The 18,460-nt window shown below is 44.0% G+C and overlaps 1 protein-coding gene across 8 annotated transcripts in view; it reads left to right on the top strand.

Moving 5' to 3' along the window:
- dop1a (DOP1 leucine zipper like protein A) overlaps nt 1-18,460 on the top strand; it is a 352,103-nt gene that overhangs the window by 301,937 nt on the left and 31,706 nt on the right. For all 8 annotated transcript variants that reach the window (XR_013499663.1, XR_013499664.1, XM_078230041.1 and 5 more), the window contains one exon: nt 7,780-7,932. Coding sequence is in view for 6 of the 8 variants with exons in the window: in XM_078230041.1 (XP_078086167.1) it covers nt 7,780-7,932 (153 nt within the window). In the remaining 2 variants the exon portion in view is untranslated. The remainder of the gene's footprint in view (nt 1-7,779; nt 7,933-18,460) is intronic.

Genomic DNA, 18,460 nt, shown 5'->3' with positions numbered 1-18,460 from the left:
TGAGGTCACGTACCAACCCACTCAAGAACAGCTTCTTCCCTGCTGCTGTCAGACCTTTGAATGGACTTATCTTGCATTAAGTTGATCTTTCTCCACACCCAAGCTATGACTGTAACACTACATTCTGCACTCTCTCGATTCCTTCTCTATGAACGGTATACTTTGTCTGTATAGCACGCAAAAAACAATACTTTTCACTATGTTAATACATGTGAAGATAATAAATCAAATTTAAAAAAAAAAGAATTTGGCCACACATTCATTGGTGTAGAAGGAGTATAGTAGGGAGCTGAGAACACAGCCTTGTGGAGCAGCAGTGTTGAGGATGATCGTGGAGGAGCTGTTGTTGCCTATCCTTTTGATTGTGGTCTGTGGGTTAGGAAGTTCAGGATCCAGTCGCAAAGGAAGGAGCCAAGGCCCAGGCCACAGAGTTTGAAGGTGTGTTTTGTAGGAATAATGGGGTTGAAGGCTAAGCTGTAGTCAATAAATAGGAGTCTGACATAGGTGTCTTTGTTATCTAGGTGTTCCAGGGTTGAGTGCAGGGCCAGGGAAATGGCGTCTGCTGTGGACCTGTTGCGGCGGTAGGTGAACTGTAGTGGGTCCAGGCAGTCTGGGAGGCTGGAATAGATTCAGGCCATGACTAGCCTTTCGAAGCACTTCATAATGATGGAGGTCAGAGCCTCCGGATGATAGTCATTAAGGCACACTGCTTGGCTTCTCTTTGGTACTGGGATGATGGTCGTCTTTTTGAAGCAGATAGGGACCTCAGATTGTTGTAAAGAGAGGTTGAAGATGTCTGCAAATACCTCCGCCAGCTGATCCTTGCAGGATCTGAGTGCTCACCCGGGTACCCCATCCGGGCCAGTCGCTTTCTGTGGGTTGACCTTCGAGAAAGCTGCTCTGACATCTGCAATGGTGACCTCAGATACAGGCTCATCCGAGGTTTCGAGGGTGGAGGGCATGCTCTTGCTAACCTCTTGCTCAAAATGGGCTCATTGAGCTCATCAGAGAAGGGTGCGTTGGAGCCGGCGATTTTACGTGCCTTCAACTTGTAGCCTGCTATGTCTTGCAGACCTTGCCATAGTCAAGAAGGGGAGTAGAAACAACCCTGGTAATTATAGACCAGTGAGCCTTACTTCTGTTGTGGGCAAAGGATTATAAGAGATAGGATTTATAATCATCGAGAAAGGAACGATTTGATTAGGGATAGTCAACACGGTTTTGTGAAAGGTAGGTCGTGCCTCACAAACCTTATTGAGTTCATTGAGAAGGTGACCAAAGAGGTGGATGAGGGTAAAGCAGTTGATGTGGTGTATATGGATTTCAGTAAAGCGTTTGATAAGGTTCCCCACGGTAGGCTATTGCAGAAAATACGGAGGCATGGGATTGAGGGTGATTTTGCGGTTTGGATCAGAAATTGGCGAGCTGTAAGAAGACAGAGGTTGATGGGAAATATTCATCCTGGCGTTCAGTTACTAGTGGTGTATCGCAAGGATCTGTTTTGGGGCTGCTGCAGTTTGTCATTTTTATAAACGACCTGGATGAGGGTGTAGAAGGATGGGTTAGTAAATTTGCGGATGACACTAAAGTCGGTGGAGTTGTGGACAGTGCGGAAGGATGTTGCAGGTTACAGGGGGACATAGATAAGCTGCAGAGCTGGGCTGAGAGGTGGCAAATGGCGTTTAATGCGGAAAAGTGTGAGGTGATTCACTTTGGAAGGAGTAACAGGAATACAGAGCACTGGGCTAATGGTAAGATACTTGGTAGTGTGGATGACCAGAGAGATCTCGGTGTCCATGTGCACAGATCCTTGAAAGTTGGCACCCAGGTTGATAGGGTTGTTAAGAAGGCGTACAGTGTGTTAGCTTTTATTGGTAGAGGGATTGAGTTTCGGAGCCATGATGTCATGTTGCAGCTGTACAAAACTCTGGTGCGGCCGCACTTGGAATATTGCGTACAGTTCTGGTCGCCGCATTATAGGAAGGATGTGGAAGCATTGGAAAGGGTGCAGAGGAGATTTACCAGGATGTTGCCTGGTATGGTGGGAAGGTCTTATGAGGAAAGGCTGAGTGACTTGAGGCTGTTTTCGTTAGAGAACATAGAACATAGAACAGTACAGCACAGAACAGGCCCTTCGGCCCACGATGTTGTGCCGAGCTTTATCTGAAACCAAGATCAAGCTATCCCACTCCCTATCATCCTGGTGTGCTCCATGTGCCTATCCAATAACCGCTTAAATGTTCCTAAAGTGTCTGACTCCACTATCACTGCAGGCAGTCCATTCCACACCCCAAACACTCTCTGCGTAAAGAACCTACCTCTGATATCCTTCCTGTATCTCCCACCACGAACCCTATAGTTATGCCCCCTTGTAATAGCTCCATCCACCCGAGGAAATAGTCTTTGAACGTTCACTCTATCTATCCCCTTCATCATTTTATAAACCTCTATTAAGTCTCCCCTCAGCCTCCTCCGCTCCAGAGAGAACAGCCCTAGCTCCCTCAACCTTTCCTCATAAGACCTACCCTCCAAACCAGGCAGCATCCTGGTAAATCTCCTCTGCACTCTTTCCAGCGCTTCCACATCCTTCTTAAAGTGAGGTGAACAGAACTGCACACAATATTCCAAATGTGGTCTCACCAAGGTCCTGTACAGTTGCAGCATAACCCCACGGCTCTTAAACTCCAATCCCCTGTTAGAGAAAAAGGTTAAGAGGTGACTTAATAGAGGCATACAAGATGATCTGAGGATTAGATAGGGTGAACAGTGTCAGCCTTTTTCCTCGGATGGTGATGGCTAGCATGAGGGGACATAGCTTTAAATTGAGGGGCGATAGATATAGGACAGCTGTCAGAGGTAGGTTCCTTACTCAGAGAGTAGTAAGGGCGTGGAATGTCCTGCCTGCAACAGTAGTGGACTCGTCAACATTAAGGGTATTTAAAGGGTCATTCGATAAACATATGGATGATATTGGAATAGTGTAGGTTAGATGGGCTTTAGATTTGTTTCACAGGTCGGCGCAACATCGAGGGCCGAAGGGCCTGTACTGCGCTGTTATGTTCTATGCTCTATAGTCAGCGGGGGACTGTGTGGCTAGCCTGAGACTCTAGCTTGGTCTGGTACTGTCTTTTGGCATCTTTGGTGGATCTCCTTAGATAATATCTGGCTTTCTTGTATAGGTCAGGGTCACCTGATTTGAACGCCTCAGACCTAGACTTCAGCAAGCAGTGGATATCCCTGTTCATCCATGGTTTCTGGTTGGGAAACATGCGTATTTGCTTTTTTTGCACACAGTCGTCTACACACTTACTAATGAAGTCAGTTACTATAGTGGCGTATTCGTTCAGGCTGGTCGCAGAGTTTTTAAATACTGACCAGTCCACTGACTCTAAGCAGTCCCATAGGAGATCATCCGATTCCTAAGACCAACGTTGCACAACTTTGTTTGATGGATTCGCCCGCTTCAGTTTTTGCTTGTAAGCTGGGAGCAGGAGCATAGCCTTGTGGTCTGATTTGCCAAAGTGTGGGCGGGAAATAGAGCGGTAGGCACGTTTGATATTTGTGTAGCAGTAGTCTAGGATATTTGGGCCTCTGGTAGTAAGCTCTTGAGCTTGGCCTGATTGAAGTCCCCGGCCATGATGAACAAAACTTTGGGACGTTTCGTCTCAAGGCTATTTGTAGTGGTGTATATTTCGTCCAGCGCAATCTTCATGTCCGCATGGGATAGGATCTAAACTTCCTTCAGGATAATGGAGGTGAACTCCCACAGAAGATAGTAGGGGCATTTTAGCGTCAGTTATTCTCGGTCCGGGGAGATGAAACTCGTCAGTGTTGCTATGTTTAGGCATCATGAGGTGAGTTAATATCAGCGCAAGATATTTTTTCTTATCTATATATGTTGACTTTATGATGAGCAACTTTTCAGAAATTTGAACAAAGTAATGTTAATGAAGTTTGGCGTTAGAGTTATTTTAACTGTTTAATTTGAAACCCTTATTTTATTATATGTACAATTTTGATCGTCATGCTTGAAATTGTTATTGGGCCTATAGTTTGTGGATTGAGCCTCGGGCCGGGTGAGATTTTCTTGCTGTTTGTACCTCGCCTCCTTTTTTTTACACACCTGTAAATGTTGAACTCTATTCCATTTTGTCTTTTAATTTGCCTTTTTTGCCCACTCTGTCTATATTACACTTCCAGTGGCGCTTTTTCTCTCCAATTTTCCAGGCTGAGTTTTGTTATCAACAGCTCTCTGTGCCGAAGCTGACACACCAATATCAGATAGCACTTGCAGTAAAGACCCACGGGGTTTACCTTTTCCAATATTGAGGGAGACTTTTATCAGTCAAATATGGAATGATTAGAACAATAAATGCAACTGCTAGAAAGTGATCATTTCTTATGCTAATAAAGAGACCATTTGAAATTGTTTTTGTCAATTCCTATAAGATCCTATATGCTAATATCTGCTGTCACATTTTAGGACCTTTGCATGTGAGCACCAAGGTGGTACATTTTGGTAGGAGGAATAAGATGAATGTGCAGATATTTGGATAATAAGAGTCTAAAAGATGTAGAAAAACAAAGGTATCTAGCAATATAGGTACACAGAACACTAGGAATGGTTGTGCAAGTTAATATTATAAAATATCAAGGCACAGGGTTCATTTTTATGTTAAATAAAAACTGTTGAAATACTCTGGCAGCACCTGTGGAGAGAGCAATAGAGTTACTGGCTGGGATTCTCAGCCTTTGTTTTGAGCGGGCTGGAAAGCCAATGGGGGTGGAGAATCCAACAGGAGTCCACACCAATGACATCATGGGATTCCCACCATGAAAGTTCTGGAACTCCATTACCATATTTTTGCACCTCATTTGTGGGCTTCCCCGCTGAATTATTCCCCAACGTTAGGACCTCCCTCCCCCGGCAGGGTTTACAATAGGTCTGGACCAACAGGGACCTAGCAAATGATCCCTACCGAGAGCTACAGCCCCCAGGGGGGAAGAGGATCATCCCTGGGCAGTATCATAGCAGTGCCCAGGCACTGGCCAACATGATATCATAGGACTGCATCTAAGACTTTTTTGACTGGCAGGTAAAGACAGCAGTGGAACCCCAGTTTTCCTGTCTGAGTTGATACTTAGTCAAAATATAACATTCTGCCCACCATTTCAAATTGAGTATGACTTCTTTAGAAGCCAGAATTTATATTAACCTTGTATAGAACCTTGGTTTAGACTAGACTTGAGTACAATACAAAGCAGATTTCTAGGACTGCATTTTAATTGGGGTCAGGAACTGGACTTGGGGACTCGTTCCAGGTCTCAATCTTTAGACACGCCCATTTCAAAGCTTCAGTCAATTAGAGGTCAAGGATGGCTGCCATTCAATCATGCAGGCTGTCAACATTGGAGGGCCAGTGGGAGGCCCTCTAGCTTTCTCAGATTGGCATTCAATATGAGGATAGAGATGGAGAGAAGCGCAGGAAGTTAATTTTATTCTTTAAAATGCCAGAGCTGTCAGGCCATAATTTTCAAGGGGCAAACCCTCCTGGGTCACAGCAACTGCCAGCAACCATTATGGATCCGAAGGAATGGATATGGGTTCCGTCACTTGGTCCATTGTGCTTTCTGCCCTGAGCCCACAACAACATGGTCCAGACTACTATGGGCTGTCTGCATAGCTGACTGGAAATTCCAGTTTGTGTGCAATGAGGCTTCTATAGGCCCCTTAATTAAATCTAATTGGCTGCTTGCTGATGGTGGGCAATCAATCTGATCCTGAGCCAGCCTCTTTGAAAATGACTTGAGATAGGGGTTTTACCAGTGGGCTGGCATGGAGGGGACACCAAATTGCACACCCACTTGCCTCCAATCTGGACCCTCTTTTCAAAGACCAGCTCCTAGTTGCCATACTATGAAAAGAATATACAGACACAGAAGAAGATACAGAAAGATTAAAGATGTTGGCGCTCTTTTCTCAAAAATGCAGGAGACTGAAGAATGATCTATTAAAGGTATTCAAAATTAGGAAGGAATTTGTTAGAATAGGCATTGTGTGGGAGTCTGAAATTAGGGGCCTTAAATCTAGGACGATCACTACTAAATCTACTAAGGACGGCATAGTGGCACAGTGGTTGGCACTACTACCTCACAGCACCAGGGATCCAGGTTTGATTCCAGCTCAGGTAACCATGTGGAGTTTGCACATTCTCACCATTTCTGCATGGGTTCCTCCAGGTGCTCCGGTTTCCAACCACAGTCCATAGATGTGCAGGGTAGATGGATTGCTCATGCTGAATTGCCCCTTAGTGTCCCAAGATGTGTAGGTTAGATGGATGAGCCATGGCAAATGCGTGGGGTTACGTGGATAGGGCAGGGCAGAGTGCCTTGATAAGATACTCTGTCAGAGTTGGTGCAGACCCAATGGGCTGAATGGCCTTTTCTGCACTGATTCTACATAGTATGCTCAGTACACAATAACATACATTTCCCACCTGTAGCTATGTGTTGGATTCTGGACACAGTAAGAGTTTTAACAACACCAGGTTAAAGTCTAACAGGTTTATTTGGTAGCAAATACCATTAGCTTTCGGAGCAATGCTCCTTCGTCAGATGGAGTGGAAATGTGCTCTCAAACAGGGCACAGAGACACAAAATCAAGCTACAGAATACTGATTAGAATGTGAATCCTACTCTGGACCACAATGTCTTCACCTTCAACAACCAGTTCTTCATCCAGACACACGGAACAGTCATTGGGACCAAATTCGCACCTCCATATGCCAACATCTTCAACATCTCCACATTTGGATTCTGGAAGCAGAGGCAGCTTATGCACTTGATGTTGTTGGTTGCATTGCTCAAAGTCTGTTTAACAAACTTCTCTTATTACTGATGCTGCTGTAATGCAGCAGAGTGCAGAAGCAAACTATGTCCTTAAGTTCATCATTAGCTAAAATGTGGAGATGCCAGTGTTGGACTGGGGTGGACAAGATGACAGATCACACGAGACCAGGTTATAGTCCAACAGGTTTGTTTGAATTTCGAGAGCCGCTCCTTTGTCAGCTCCTTTACCTGACGAAGGAGCGGCGCTCCGAAAGCTTGTGATTGCAAATAAACCTGTTGGACTATAACCTGGTGTTGCGTGACCTCTCGGCTAAAATGTGAGCATTGATAAAGTTCATTAATGGATAAGGTAAAAGTAATAGATGAAGGTCTAAATACCTTATAAACAAGAACTATTGAAGCAAACCACATTGTCTAAGGCCTGAAAATCTCTTGTTTTTTCTTTTATGTCAAGCATTCAAAATAAATCATCTTTTACTGATATATTTCCAAATTTACTGTTTTTCTGGAACTCTGTTCTGTTTTCTCCAAATTTCTTGATAAAACTGGAAGTTGAAAGCAGTGTTTTTTTTAAAAAAGTAATAAGAATGAACTTTAAAGATATTTCATTACCAAGAAGTGGAAGAAAATAATGATGTTCCAGTGAAACAAGATCTGAAGTTGCAGCACATTCCTGTTGATAAGAGCACTTTAACTGTTAGTGAAATGGACAATAGACTGATGAAATAATACAAATTGTTAGCAATATTCAGCAGTCAGAGCAAGAAACAAAGTTAATATTTTGGGTCAATAACCTTTCATCAGGACTCAGAAGCTGATGAAAGTTAATGACATAAGACTTAAGCAAACATCTGAGGAAACATTGGTATAGGGACTTGTAATGTATCTGAGACATTTTTCCTGACCTGGTTGTGGTTTTCACTCCGACAGCTCGAGTTGCTGTGGCACAGAGCAGCTCACTCAACCTGTTTGCGAGCCGTGAGGCAGAACTGGAACAGCGAGCAATGCTTCTAAAAAGATTGGCCTTTGCTATTTTTAGCAGTGAAGTGGATCAATACCAGAAGTATCTGCCAGACATACAAGGTTGGTAATACCATTTAAATGTGTACTCATGGTCAAGCAGCTTGCACAGAAAATGTCAACCCAGTAAAACATGTATGAATATCATTCAACCTCATAAACCCTGTTAAAAGAAGTCCACGCTCATGGTGATCAGTTGAAACATCTTAATTCGAATGATCTGTAACTATGGGAATAACTGCCCTTCTAACGTTACAAAGCAGTAGAAAGTGTTGTTTAAGACACTGAAGCAGGCTATTTTGACCAAAAGACCCAGGTCAGGCATTCTAGTACACCTGAGCACCTTCAGTCCTTTTTCTTCTAACCTGATCACCATATTCTTCCATACCTTAGTCCTTCACATGCTTATCTGGTGTCCATATTCATCCCACTGAGGCTATTCACCTCAACAACTCTCTGTGGTAGCAGTATCCTCTTTCTATCCACTCACTGTAGTTTCTCCTGAATTTCCTATTTAATTTATTAGTGATTAACTTATATTTATGGTCATGCTTTGAAATAACAATGCCTCCATGTCAACCTTTTTTCACAATCTTGAAGACTTTGATCATGTCACCCTTTTCTAGAAAAAAGAGCACCAGCTGTATTCAAACTTTCCTAACTGCTATAATCTGGATCTGGCATAATTCCTCTGCATATTTTTGCAGTTTCTCCATTACCTCCATATTATTTTTTCTAATATTTTTCAATTTTATTCTTGCAGAATTGAACACCAATGCTGTCTGTGGTTACTTTCTGCCTTCACTCCAGTCAACATTTTAAAATGTTCCCAACTGCTATTCCGTTGCTTTATCAGTATTATTTTCTAGTTTATTCCCCTTGTTCCATTCTCATCCTCTTTAATATCAATATTTTTTTCCAATTTCTCACATTGGTCTTTAATCTTTATCTTACACTTTATCTTGCACTTTATTCTGCACTGTTGAAAAAAGAGACTCATTGTCAAAGATTTTTGGCATACAGTTATAGAGTTGTACGGCACAGAAAAGACCCTTCGGCCCATCAAGTCTGCACTGACAATAACTGTAGTAAGAAGTCTCACAACACCAGGTTAAAATCCAACAGGTTTATTTGGTAGCACAAGCCACTAGCTTTCGGAGCGCTGCTTCTTCATCAGGTGAGTGGGATTTCAATTCACAAACAGGGCATATAAAGACACAAACTCAATTTACAAAATAATGGTTCGAATGCGAGTCGTTACAGGTAATCAAGTCTTAAAAGTACAGACAATGCGAGTGGAGAGAGGGTTAAGCACAGGTTAAAGAGATGTGTATTGTCTCCAGCCAGGGCAGTTAGTGAGTTTGTGAGTTAGTAACTGTCCTGGCTGTAGACAATACACATCTCTTTAACCTGTGCTTAACCCTCTCTCCACTCACATTGTCTGTACCTTTAAGACTTGATTACCTGTAAAGACTCGCATTCCAACCATTATTTTGTAAATTGAGTTTGTGTCTTTATATGCCCTGTTTGTGAACTGAAATCCCACTCACCTGATGAAGGTGCAGCGCTCTGAAAGCTTGTGGCTTGTGCTACCAAATAAACCTGTTGGACTTTAACCTGGTGTTGTGAGACTTCTTGCTGAGTTTACCCCAGTCCAACGCCGGCATCTTCACATCCTGACAATAACTACCCCTAAAGTCACGCTAATCCCATTTTCCAGCACTTTTGCTATGAAACTGATGAAAGCAAGTGTCCCATACGCCGCCTTTACTACCCTATTCACCTGCACTGCTACCTTCAGAAATCTGTGGATAAGTACCTCAAGATACATCTGTTCCTCTGAGCTTCTTAGTGTCGATGTGGAGATGCCGGCGTTGGACTGGGGTAAACACAGCAAGAAGTCTCACAACACCAGGTTACAGTCCAACAGGTTTATTTGGTAGCAAAAGCCACTAGCTTTCGGAGCGCTCGCTGCTTCTTCGTCAGGTGAGTGGGAGTTCTGTTCACAAACAGGGCATATAAAGACACAAACTCAACTTCCTAGTGTTCTGCCATTCATTTAATACTCCCTCATCTTGTTACTTTTTCCAAAGTTCATCACCTCACACTTAACAGGGTTAAATGCCATCCTTGAATGTTATGGTGTTTCAAGTGCTCATCCAAATACATTTTAAAGATTGTAAGGTTTCCGGCTTCCACCAACTTCCCAGGCAGTGCATTCCAGATTCTCACCACCCTCTGAGTGAATTTCTTTTTCTCAAATCTTGCCCCTTATCCTAAAACTATGCCCCTTGTGATTGACCCCTCAACCAAGGGGAACAGCTGCTTCCTACTCGCTCTTTCCATACCACTTATAATCTTGTACACCTCAATCATGTCCCCCCCTCAGCCTTCTTTGGTCTAGCGAAAACAATCCAAGCCTATCTAGTCGCTCCTTATAGCTCAAATGCTTCATCCCAGGCAATATCCTAGTGAATCTCCTCTGTACACTTCTAGTGCAATCACATCCTTCCTATAATGAGGTGACCAGAACTGCACAGTTCTCCAGCTGTGGCCTAACGAACGCACTGTACAGCTTGAAAATTACCTCTGCGCTCTTATACTCCATGCCATAACTGATAAAAGCAAGTGTCCCAAATGCCTTCTTAACTACCCTGTTCACCTGCTCTTCTGTTTTCAAGGATCTGTGAATAAGTACCCCAAGATCCCTCTGTTCCTCTGTACTTCCTAGTGTCCTGCCATTCATTTAATATTCCCTTGTCTTGTTACTTTTTCCAAAGTTCATCACCTTGCAATTATCAGGGTTAAATACCATCTGCCACTGCTCTGCCCATCTGACCAACCCATCTATATCTTCCTGTTGTTACAATGTAACCAATGGCAACATGCTGTGATGGTCAGCGGACACAGATGGGGATGAGTTATGGCTTAGGGTGTGGCCCAAGTCGTTGTGTAATGAAGGATCTTTATCAAACCTGGGTTCAATTCCCGTTTTGGGTCACTGTCTATGTAGAGTTTGCACATTCTCTCCGTGTCTGCATGGGTTTCCTCCAGGTGCTTCAGTTTCCTCCAACAGTCCAGAGATGTGCAGGTTAGTTTGATTGGCCATGCTAAATTGCCCCTTAGTGGCCCAGGATGCAAAGGTTAGAGGGATTGGTGCGGTAAATATGTGGGGTGATGGATATAGGGCCTGGGTGGGATTGTTGTCAGTGTAGACTCGATGGGCTGAATAGCCTCCTTCTGCACTGTAGGGTTTCAATGATTCTGATTTTTTACTTTGGATTTACTTGGTGAAATTGTAGAATTATAGAATCTACAGCTCAGAAGAAGGCCATTTGGCCCATCGAGCCTGCACCGACAACAATCCCACCCAGGTCCTGTCCTATCCCCGTAACCCCACATATTTACTGTCCTAATCCCTCTGACATTAAGGAGCAATTTATCATGGCCAATCAACCTAACCCGCATGCATTTGGACTGTGGGAGGAAACCGGAGCACCCTTTTTTTGTTAATTATTGCTTGCTATGGACGCTTCTTACTGTCAGATGAACACCAATGAACCTCTTTACTGTTAACCACCCTACCATGCTTGATGTCACCTACAAACTTGCTCGTCATTTCCCCCCCACCCCCGCCCACATTATCATCTATATCATGTATGTATATAACAAACAATAAGGCACCCAGCACTGAATCTTGTGGTATGCCACTGGACACCGGCCTCCAGTCACTCAGACAACCTTCTTACCACCTTCTTACTTACAAAGCCAGTTTCTGATTCATCTCGCCAAGTTTCCCTGAATTCAACCTTCTCAATCAGTCTCCCATGTGAGACTTTGTCAAAGGCTTTACTAAAATCCATATAAACTACATCAATTGCGCTTCCCTCAGCCACATATTCAATCGCATTTTCGAAAAATTCTATCAAATGTGTTAGGCATGACCTCCCTCTGACAAAGCCATGATGACTATCCCTGATTAAGATGTTGAGATGCTGGCTTTGGACTGGGGTAAGCTCAGTAAGTAGTCTCACAACATCAGGTTAAAAGTCCAACAGGTTTATTTGGTAGCACAAGCTTTCGGAGTGTCACTCCTTCTTCAGGTGAGCGAGGAGTTGTGTTCACAAACAGGGCATATATAGACACAAACTCAATTTACAAAATAATGGTTGGAATGCGAGTCTTTACAGGTAATCAAGTCTTAAAGGTACAGACAATGTGAATGGAGAGAGGGTTAAGCACAGGTTAACGATGCGTGCATTGTCTCCAGCCAGGACAGTTAGTGAGATTTTGCAAGTCCAGGCAAGTCGTGGGGGTTACAGATAGTGTGACGTGAATCCAAGATCCCGGTTGAGGCCGTCCTCATGTGCGGAACTTGGCTATCAGTCTCTGCTCAGTGATTCTGTGTTGTCGTGTGTCGTGAAGGCCGCCTTGGAGAACGTTTACCCGAAGATCAGAGGCTGAATGCCCGTGACTGCTGAAGTGTTCCCCGACTGGAAGAGAACACTCCTGTCTGGTGAATTGTCAAGCGGTGTTCATTCATCCGTTGTCGTAGCATCTGCATGGTCTCCCCAATGTGCCATGCCTCAGGACATCCTTTCCTACAGCATATCAGGTAGACAACATTAGCCGAGTCGCAAGATCAACACAGGGTCTGCTCAGATGAGGAGGATCATCTGTGCTTATAAGCTGTGCTTATCCCTAATTAACCCATACTTTTCCAAGTGCAGATTAATTCTCTCTCTTAGAATTTTATCCAATAGTTTCCCAACCACTGATGTGAAGCTCACCAATCTGTAAGTTCCTGGTTCATTTCTACCACCCTTCTTAAAAAGTGGAACAACATTAGCTGTCCTCCAGTCCTCTGGCACTTTCCCCGTGACAGAAAGGAATTAAAAATTTGTGTCAGAGTACATTTTTTATTCACCAATTTTTTTCTCTTCACATACTTATCGAAACATTTACAGTCAGTTTTAATGTTTCCCACAAGCTTACTCTCTTGTTCTATTTTCCCCTTCTTAATCAATTCCTTGGTCCTCCTTTGCTGAATTCTAAACTGCTCTCAATCCTCAAGTCCATTGTTTTTTTCTGGCCAATTTGTATGCCTCTTCCTTGGCTCTAATACGATCTTTAATTCCCCCTGTATGTCATGGTTTTACTTTTGTACCATACAGGAATGAACAATTGTTGCAGTTCACTCACCAATGTGCTCTTTGAATGTTTGCCATTGCCTACCCACTGTCACCCCTTTAAGTAACATTTCCCAATCCATTATAGCCAATAGGCTTTGTCTCGCTCAGGATAAGGTCTCTCCTACTGCTCATGCGCAAAGGTCACTGATCTTGTCGGTGTGTGAAAGTGAAGCAGCCATGACACCTATATATTCAGGCGTGCCCAGGTTTCGGAGCTTTTCACTCACACTCTAATCCTTCAAGGTTAAATTTTTGGCAACAAGTGCTACCCATTAAGGAGATGTTCCTCTTGTGAGTAACCCTCAGATGAAAGTTGAGGAGAAGTTAAATATCAGTCATGTGACAATCTGAGCTACCATTGAGCAAACCATAGTTCTGCTTAAGATGAGCTTCTGGTGCCTGGATCATTCCAGTGAGGCACTTCAATATGCCCCAATTGTGGTGATTGGTTGGGCTTTTCACAGCCTGGCACTGCAGATGGAGAAGGCTCTGATCACTGAGGATTTAGTGGAGTACGAAGCATCCTCAGACAGGGAAGATGATGAGGAAACTGATGACCAGTCACAGGATCCTGAAAGACATGAGAAGGTACAATGACAGAGAAACAAGGGAAGCTTGGCAGGGAGTTTGTACACACATGTTTCAGATTTAATATCCCACAACTGTGGAACTTCATGGGATCTTCCTTCTCCCAAGTCCACAATCACCACTTCCTGTTGATCTTCACCTGCCTGCTTTACTAAGGGAGGGAGTTCAAGATATTGACCCAGTTGCAGGTAAGGAAGGGCGCTGTAGTTCTAGGTTGGGATGGTTTGTGACTTGTAGGGAAAACTTGCAGAACTTGTGTTCTGTACCTCTGCTGCCCTTGTTCTGGTGGTAGAGATTACCAGTTTGGGAGGTGCTGTCGAAGCAGCCCTGGTGAGTTGTTGCAGTGCATCTAATAGTGGGGGACACTGCAGGCTGTGGTGGATGGAATGAATAGTTAAGGTGATGAATAGGGGTGCCAATCAGCAAGCTGTTTTATTCTGGATGCCCTTTATCTTTTTGAATGTTGTTGGAGCTGTCCTCATCCAGTCAAGGGAAATATTCCAACATCCTCCCGAGTTCTGCTTTGTAGATGGTGGACAGGATTTGGGAGAGAGGAGTGTTGGGGGTTCAGAAGGTGAGTTACTCGCAGCAGAATTCTCACCCTGCTTGTGTGGTCGCAATGTTTAGATGGTTGTCCCAGTTAAGTCTTCTGGTCATTAATCATATTGGGCATTCAATATGTCGGTCTTGGTTAATGCTGTTGAATTTCAGAGGCAGATGGTTAAAATCTGTCTTCTTGGAGATTGTCATTGGCTGAAGTTGTATGGCTGATTGTTACTTTCTGCTCATTAGCTCAAGCTTGAATATTGTCATCCTGCATGCAAGCATGGACTGCTTCATTATTTGATCAGTTGGGAATGGAACTGAATATAGTGCAATCATCAGCAAACATTCTTATTTCTGACTTTATGTTAGAAGGAAGGTCATTAGGAAGCCCTACTGTTCTGGGTCTGAGATGACTGGCTTCCACAAGTCTTCTTTGATGCTGGGTTTAATTCCACCCAGAGGAGAGTATTCCCACTTTTTTTATGATTTGATTTTTAATTGTCACATGTCACGAGATGCAGTGAAAAGTATTGTTTTGCATGCTATCTGTACAAATCATACTATACATAGCTCGCAAAGAGTTGGCACCTTGAAATATGGATATGGTCAATCCACAGTGAGATCAATAACACATCCCCATTCTCTCTCCACTCCCTGTGTTGTGGGGACTGGCTGCAAGTATTCCATTGACTTCAATGATACTTGGGCTCCTTGATGCCACATGGTCAAAGCTGCCTCATTGCCAAGTGTAGTCATATCACACCTCTGGAATTCAACTCCTCTGTTCATGATTTAATCAAAGTTCTAATGAGGTCTGAGGTTGAGTGGCCCTGGTGGTTACTTACCTTTAGGGAGCAGAGGGTAAAGGTAGTGCGAGTTTCAGGGTGCTCGAATACCTTTGGGGAGCAGAGAGCCCTGGACCTGCGAGGGACACTATTCTGGGAGCAGAAGGGAGCACGAGGCGCAGGACCCTCACTCAGCTTTGGAAGCAGAGAGCACTGGACCTGCGAGGGCACTCTTCTGGGAACAGAATTCAGAAAATAATGTGGGACCAACTGTCGCAGGTAAAGATACCTCTGAGTCTATTCGTAGGTCAAAATACTTTGGTTTATTTGCACAATTGTGGGAGACCGTCCGATGCCTAACATGGCCTCCGATGTCTCAGCAAATACAGGCTAAACACATATATTTATACCCCACCTTGCACGTACGCAGTTTCCCAGGCCTCACAGGTTCCCAGGTAGTTGCACATCTTCCTGTGTGAACCTTGCTGTCTTGGCGTTTTCTTCACGGTTATCCCAAGGCCGTGAGTGTTGTTGTTCTCTGTGAGCACTGGTTGGTATCTTACTAACGTACAAAGTTACAGTCTTCGCACAAACAAGTTAATTGGCATACAACAACTTATATACGTTCGTAGGTACTTGTATAATGTATATCGGTACAGCTTATGATGAATATATATGAAGGTATCATTACACGTTACAAAAGGCCTAGATGTAGGCTTCCATTGTTACACAGCAATACATAATTAAAGAATACAAAATGGCGGATTAGCCACATTCTTGAACAGAAAAACATTCGACAGCTGTGCTCTTATCTGTTCTTGGATACATGAGCATGAAAACACCCTAACATAAACATGAGTTCTACAGTATTTCTCTCACAAGCTCTAAATATCACAGAGGTCACTGTGACACTTCGAGTATTGAGGTTCATTAACCCATTCCCGACTTCACAACCAAAGTAGCTGATTGGTGAGTAAGCCCTGGTGAGTATTTTCTTATTTAAAACTGAGGCAGGGACAAAAAGAAGTATAGAATGGCATTGTACATTTATAATAAAAGTGCTTGACCGAAACAAGGTACCTAGCTAATGGCGTGGTGGCACAGTGGTTAGCACTGCTGCCTCATAGCGCCAGGGACCCGGGTTCAATTCCGACTTCGGGTGACTGTCTGTGTGGAGTTTGCATATCCTCCCTGTGTCTGCGTGAATTTCCTCCGGGTGCTCCGGTTTCCTCCCACATTCCAAGGATGTGCAGGTTTGGTTGATTGGACATGCTTAATTGCCCGTTAGTGTCAGGGGGACTAGCAGGGTAAATATATGGGGTTCCAGGATAGGGCCTGGGTGGAATTGTTATTGGTGCAGGCTTGATGGTCCAAATGGCCTCCTCCTGCACTGTAGGGATTCTATTCTATATTATTCTAATGCAAATAGGTCCTTGGCTAACATAATTTTTTTAAGGGAGCAAGTAGTTTAGTGGAGAGGGACATCCATGGCAGGAGATCTTAGACATCTGATATGTTCCTCCTGCACTATGTGGGAAATAAGGGTCGCTTCTAGCAGCCCTGATGAGCATGTGCAGAAGGTGTGTCCAAATGCAGCTTCTAGCTAACCGGATTTTGGAGCTGGAGCTGTGGGTGGACTCGCTGCGGTGCTAAGCAAGTTGTGGTAGCTCATTTAGCGAGGTGGTCACACCACAGGTGAGGATTGCACAGGCAGAAAGGGAATGAGGAAATGGATGACCATCAGGAACAGTAAAAGACTCAGTAAGGTAATGCAGGAGTTGCCCTGTGATCATTCCCCTTCTCAAACAGACATGCCACTTTGAATGCTGTAGGGAGGGGTGGTGGACAGGGGAGGGCGGGGGCGGGTGGCTCTCGGGAAGCAGCAGTAGCCAAGTTGATGGCACCGAGGGTGGCTCTGCTGCTCAATGGGGCGGGGGAAAACAAGTGGTGGGGCAATAGTGATAGGAGATTCAGTAATTAGGAGCACAGACAGAGTATTCTGTATCCACAATCGTGAATTACGGATGGCATGTTACTCCCTGGTGGCAGGGTCCAGGATGTCCTGGAGCTGCTGCAAGTCATTGTGGGGAGGGAAGGAGAACAGCCAGTGGTCGTAGTACACATTGGTAGTATTGACATAGGTAAACTAAGGGATGAGGACCTGCAAGCTGAATGCTGGAAGTTAGGAGATAAAGCAAGGACCCCAAATGTAGTAATCTCAGGCTTACTCAGAGTTCCATACACTAGCGAGAACTGGACTAGGAAGATAGACCAAATGATCATGTAGCTGGAGAGATGATGTAGTTAGGAAGGATTCGGATTCTTGAGGCATTGGGACTAGTTCTAGGGAAGGTAGGACCTGTACAAATCGGACGGGTTGCACCCTGGCAGAGCTGGGACCAATGTCCTTGCGGAGGTTGTTGGTACTTCTGTTGGGGAGTATTTAAGTTAATGTGGCAGGGGGATGAGATCCCAGGAGTAGGATCAAATAGGTTAGACTCAGATCAGGAAAATGAAGGTAGAACATTAGCTGGTGATGTAGAAAATCTAGTCTTAGACTTGAAATTACAGGAGGAAGCAAAGTTTCCAAAGTGTCCAATAAGGAAAATTGAAGAGGTTAAACTTCAGTGCAAGGTGTATTACAAACAAGGTAGCTGAGTTAAGCGCACAGATAGACACATGGCAGCATGATGTCATTGCCATAACAGAAATCTGGCTAAAGGAGGGACAAAATTGGTAGCTCATATCCCTGGTTATAGAATTTTCAGGCACAATAGAATGGGAGATAGAAAAAGGAGGGGCATAGCACTAATGGTTAAAGAATCAATTCCAGTTGTGAGATGGGAAGACATACTGAACAGATCAATAAATGAAGCTTTATGTGTTGAGCTTAGAAATAAAAAAGTGCAGTCACACTACTGGGAGTTTATTTTAGACCCCCAAATAGTGAAAGGGAGATCGCGAACAAATATGTAGACAAATTTCTGCCTGAAATAATAAGAGGGCAATAATAGGAGACTTTAACTATCCCAATATCAACTGGGATTCAAACAATATAAGGAGCACTGAGGGAGAAAAATTTGTGCAGTGTGTCCAGGAAATCGTTTTAACCAATTAGTGACAAACCCGAGAGGAGATGTAATTCTAGACCTAGTCTTGGGGAATGAAGAAGGTCAAGTGTTGTGAACAAAGTGGATGAGCTTAGAGCGTGGATCACTACTTGGAAATATGATGTGGTGGCCATTACGGAGACTTGGATGACTCAAGGACAAGACTGGTTACTTCAAGTGCCGGGTTTCAGATATTTCAGAAGGGACAGGGAGGGAGGCAAAAGAGGTGGGGGAGTGGCACTGTTGATCAGAGATAGTGTCACGGCTGCAGAAAAGATGGACACCATGGAGGGATTGTCTACGGAGTCTCTGTGGGTGGAGGTTACGAACAGGAAGGGGTCAATAACTTTACTGGGTGTTTTCTATAGGC

Source organism: Mustelus asterias, chromosome 15, assembly GCF_964213995.1.
Source record: "Mustelus asterias chromosome 15, sMusAst1.hap1.1, whole genome shotgun sequence".
In the NCBI taxonomy this organism is placed as follows: domain Eukaryota; kingdom Metazoa; phylum Chordata; class Chondrichthyes; order Carcharhiniformes; family Triakidae; genus Mustelus; species Mustelus asterias.
This window is presented reverse-complemented; position numbering and strand designations above follow the sequence as displayed.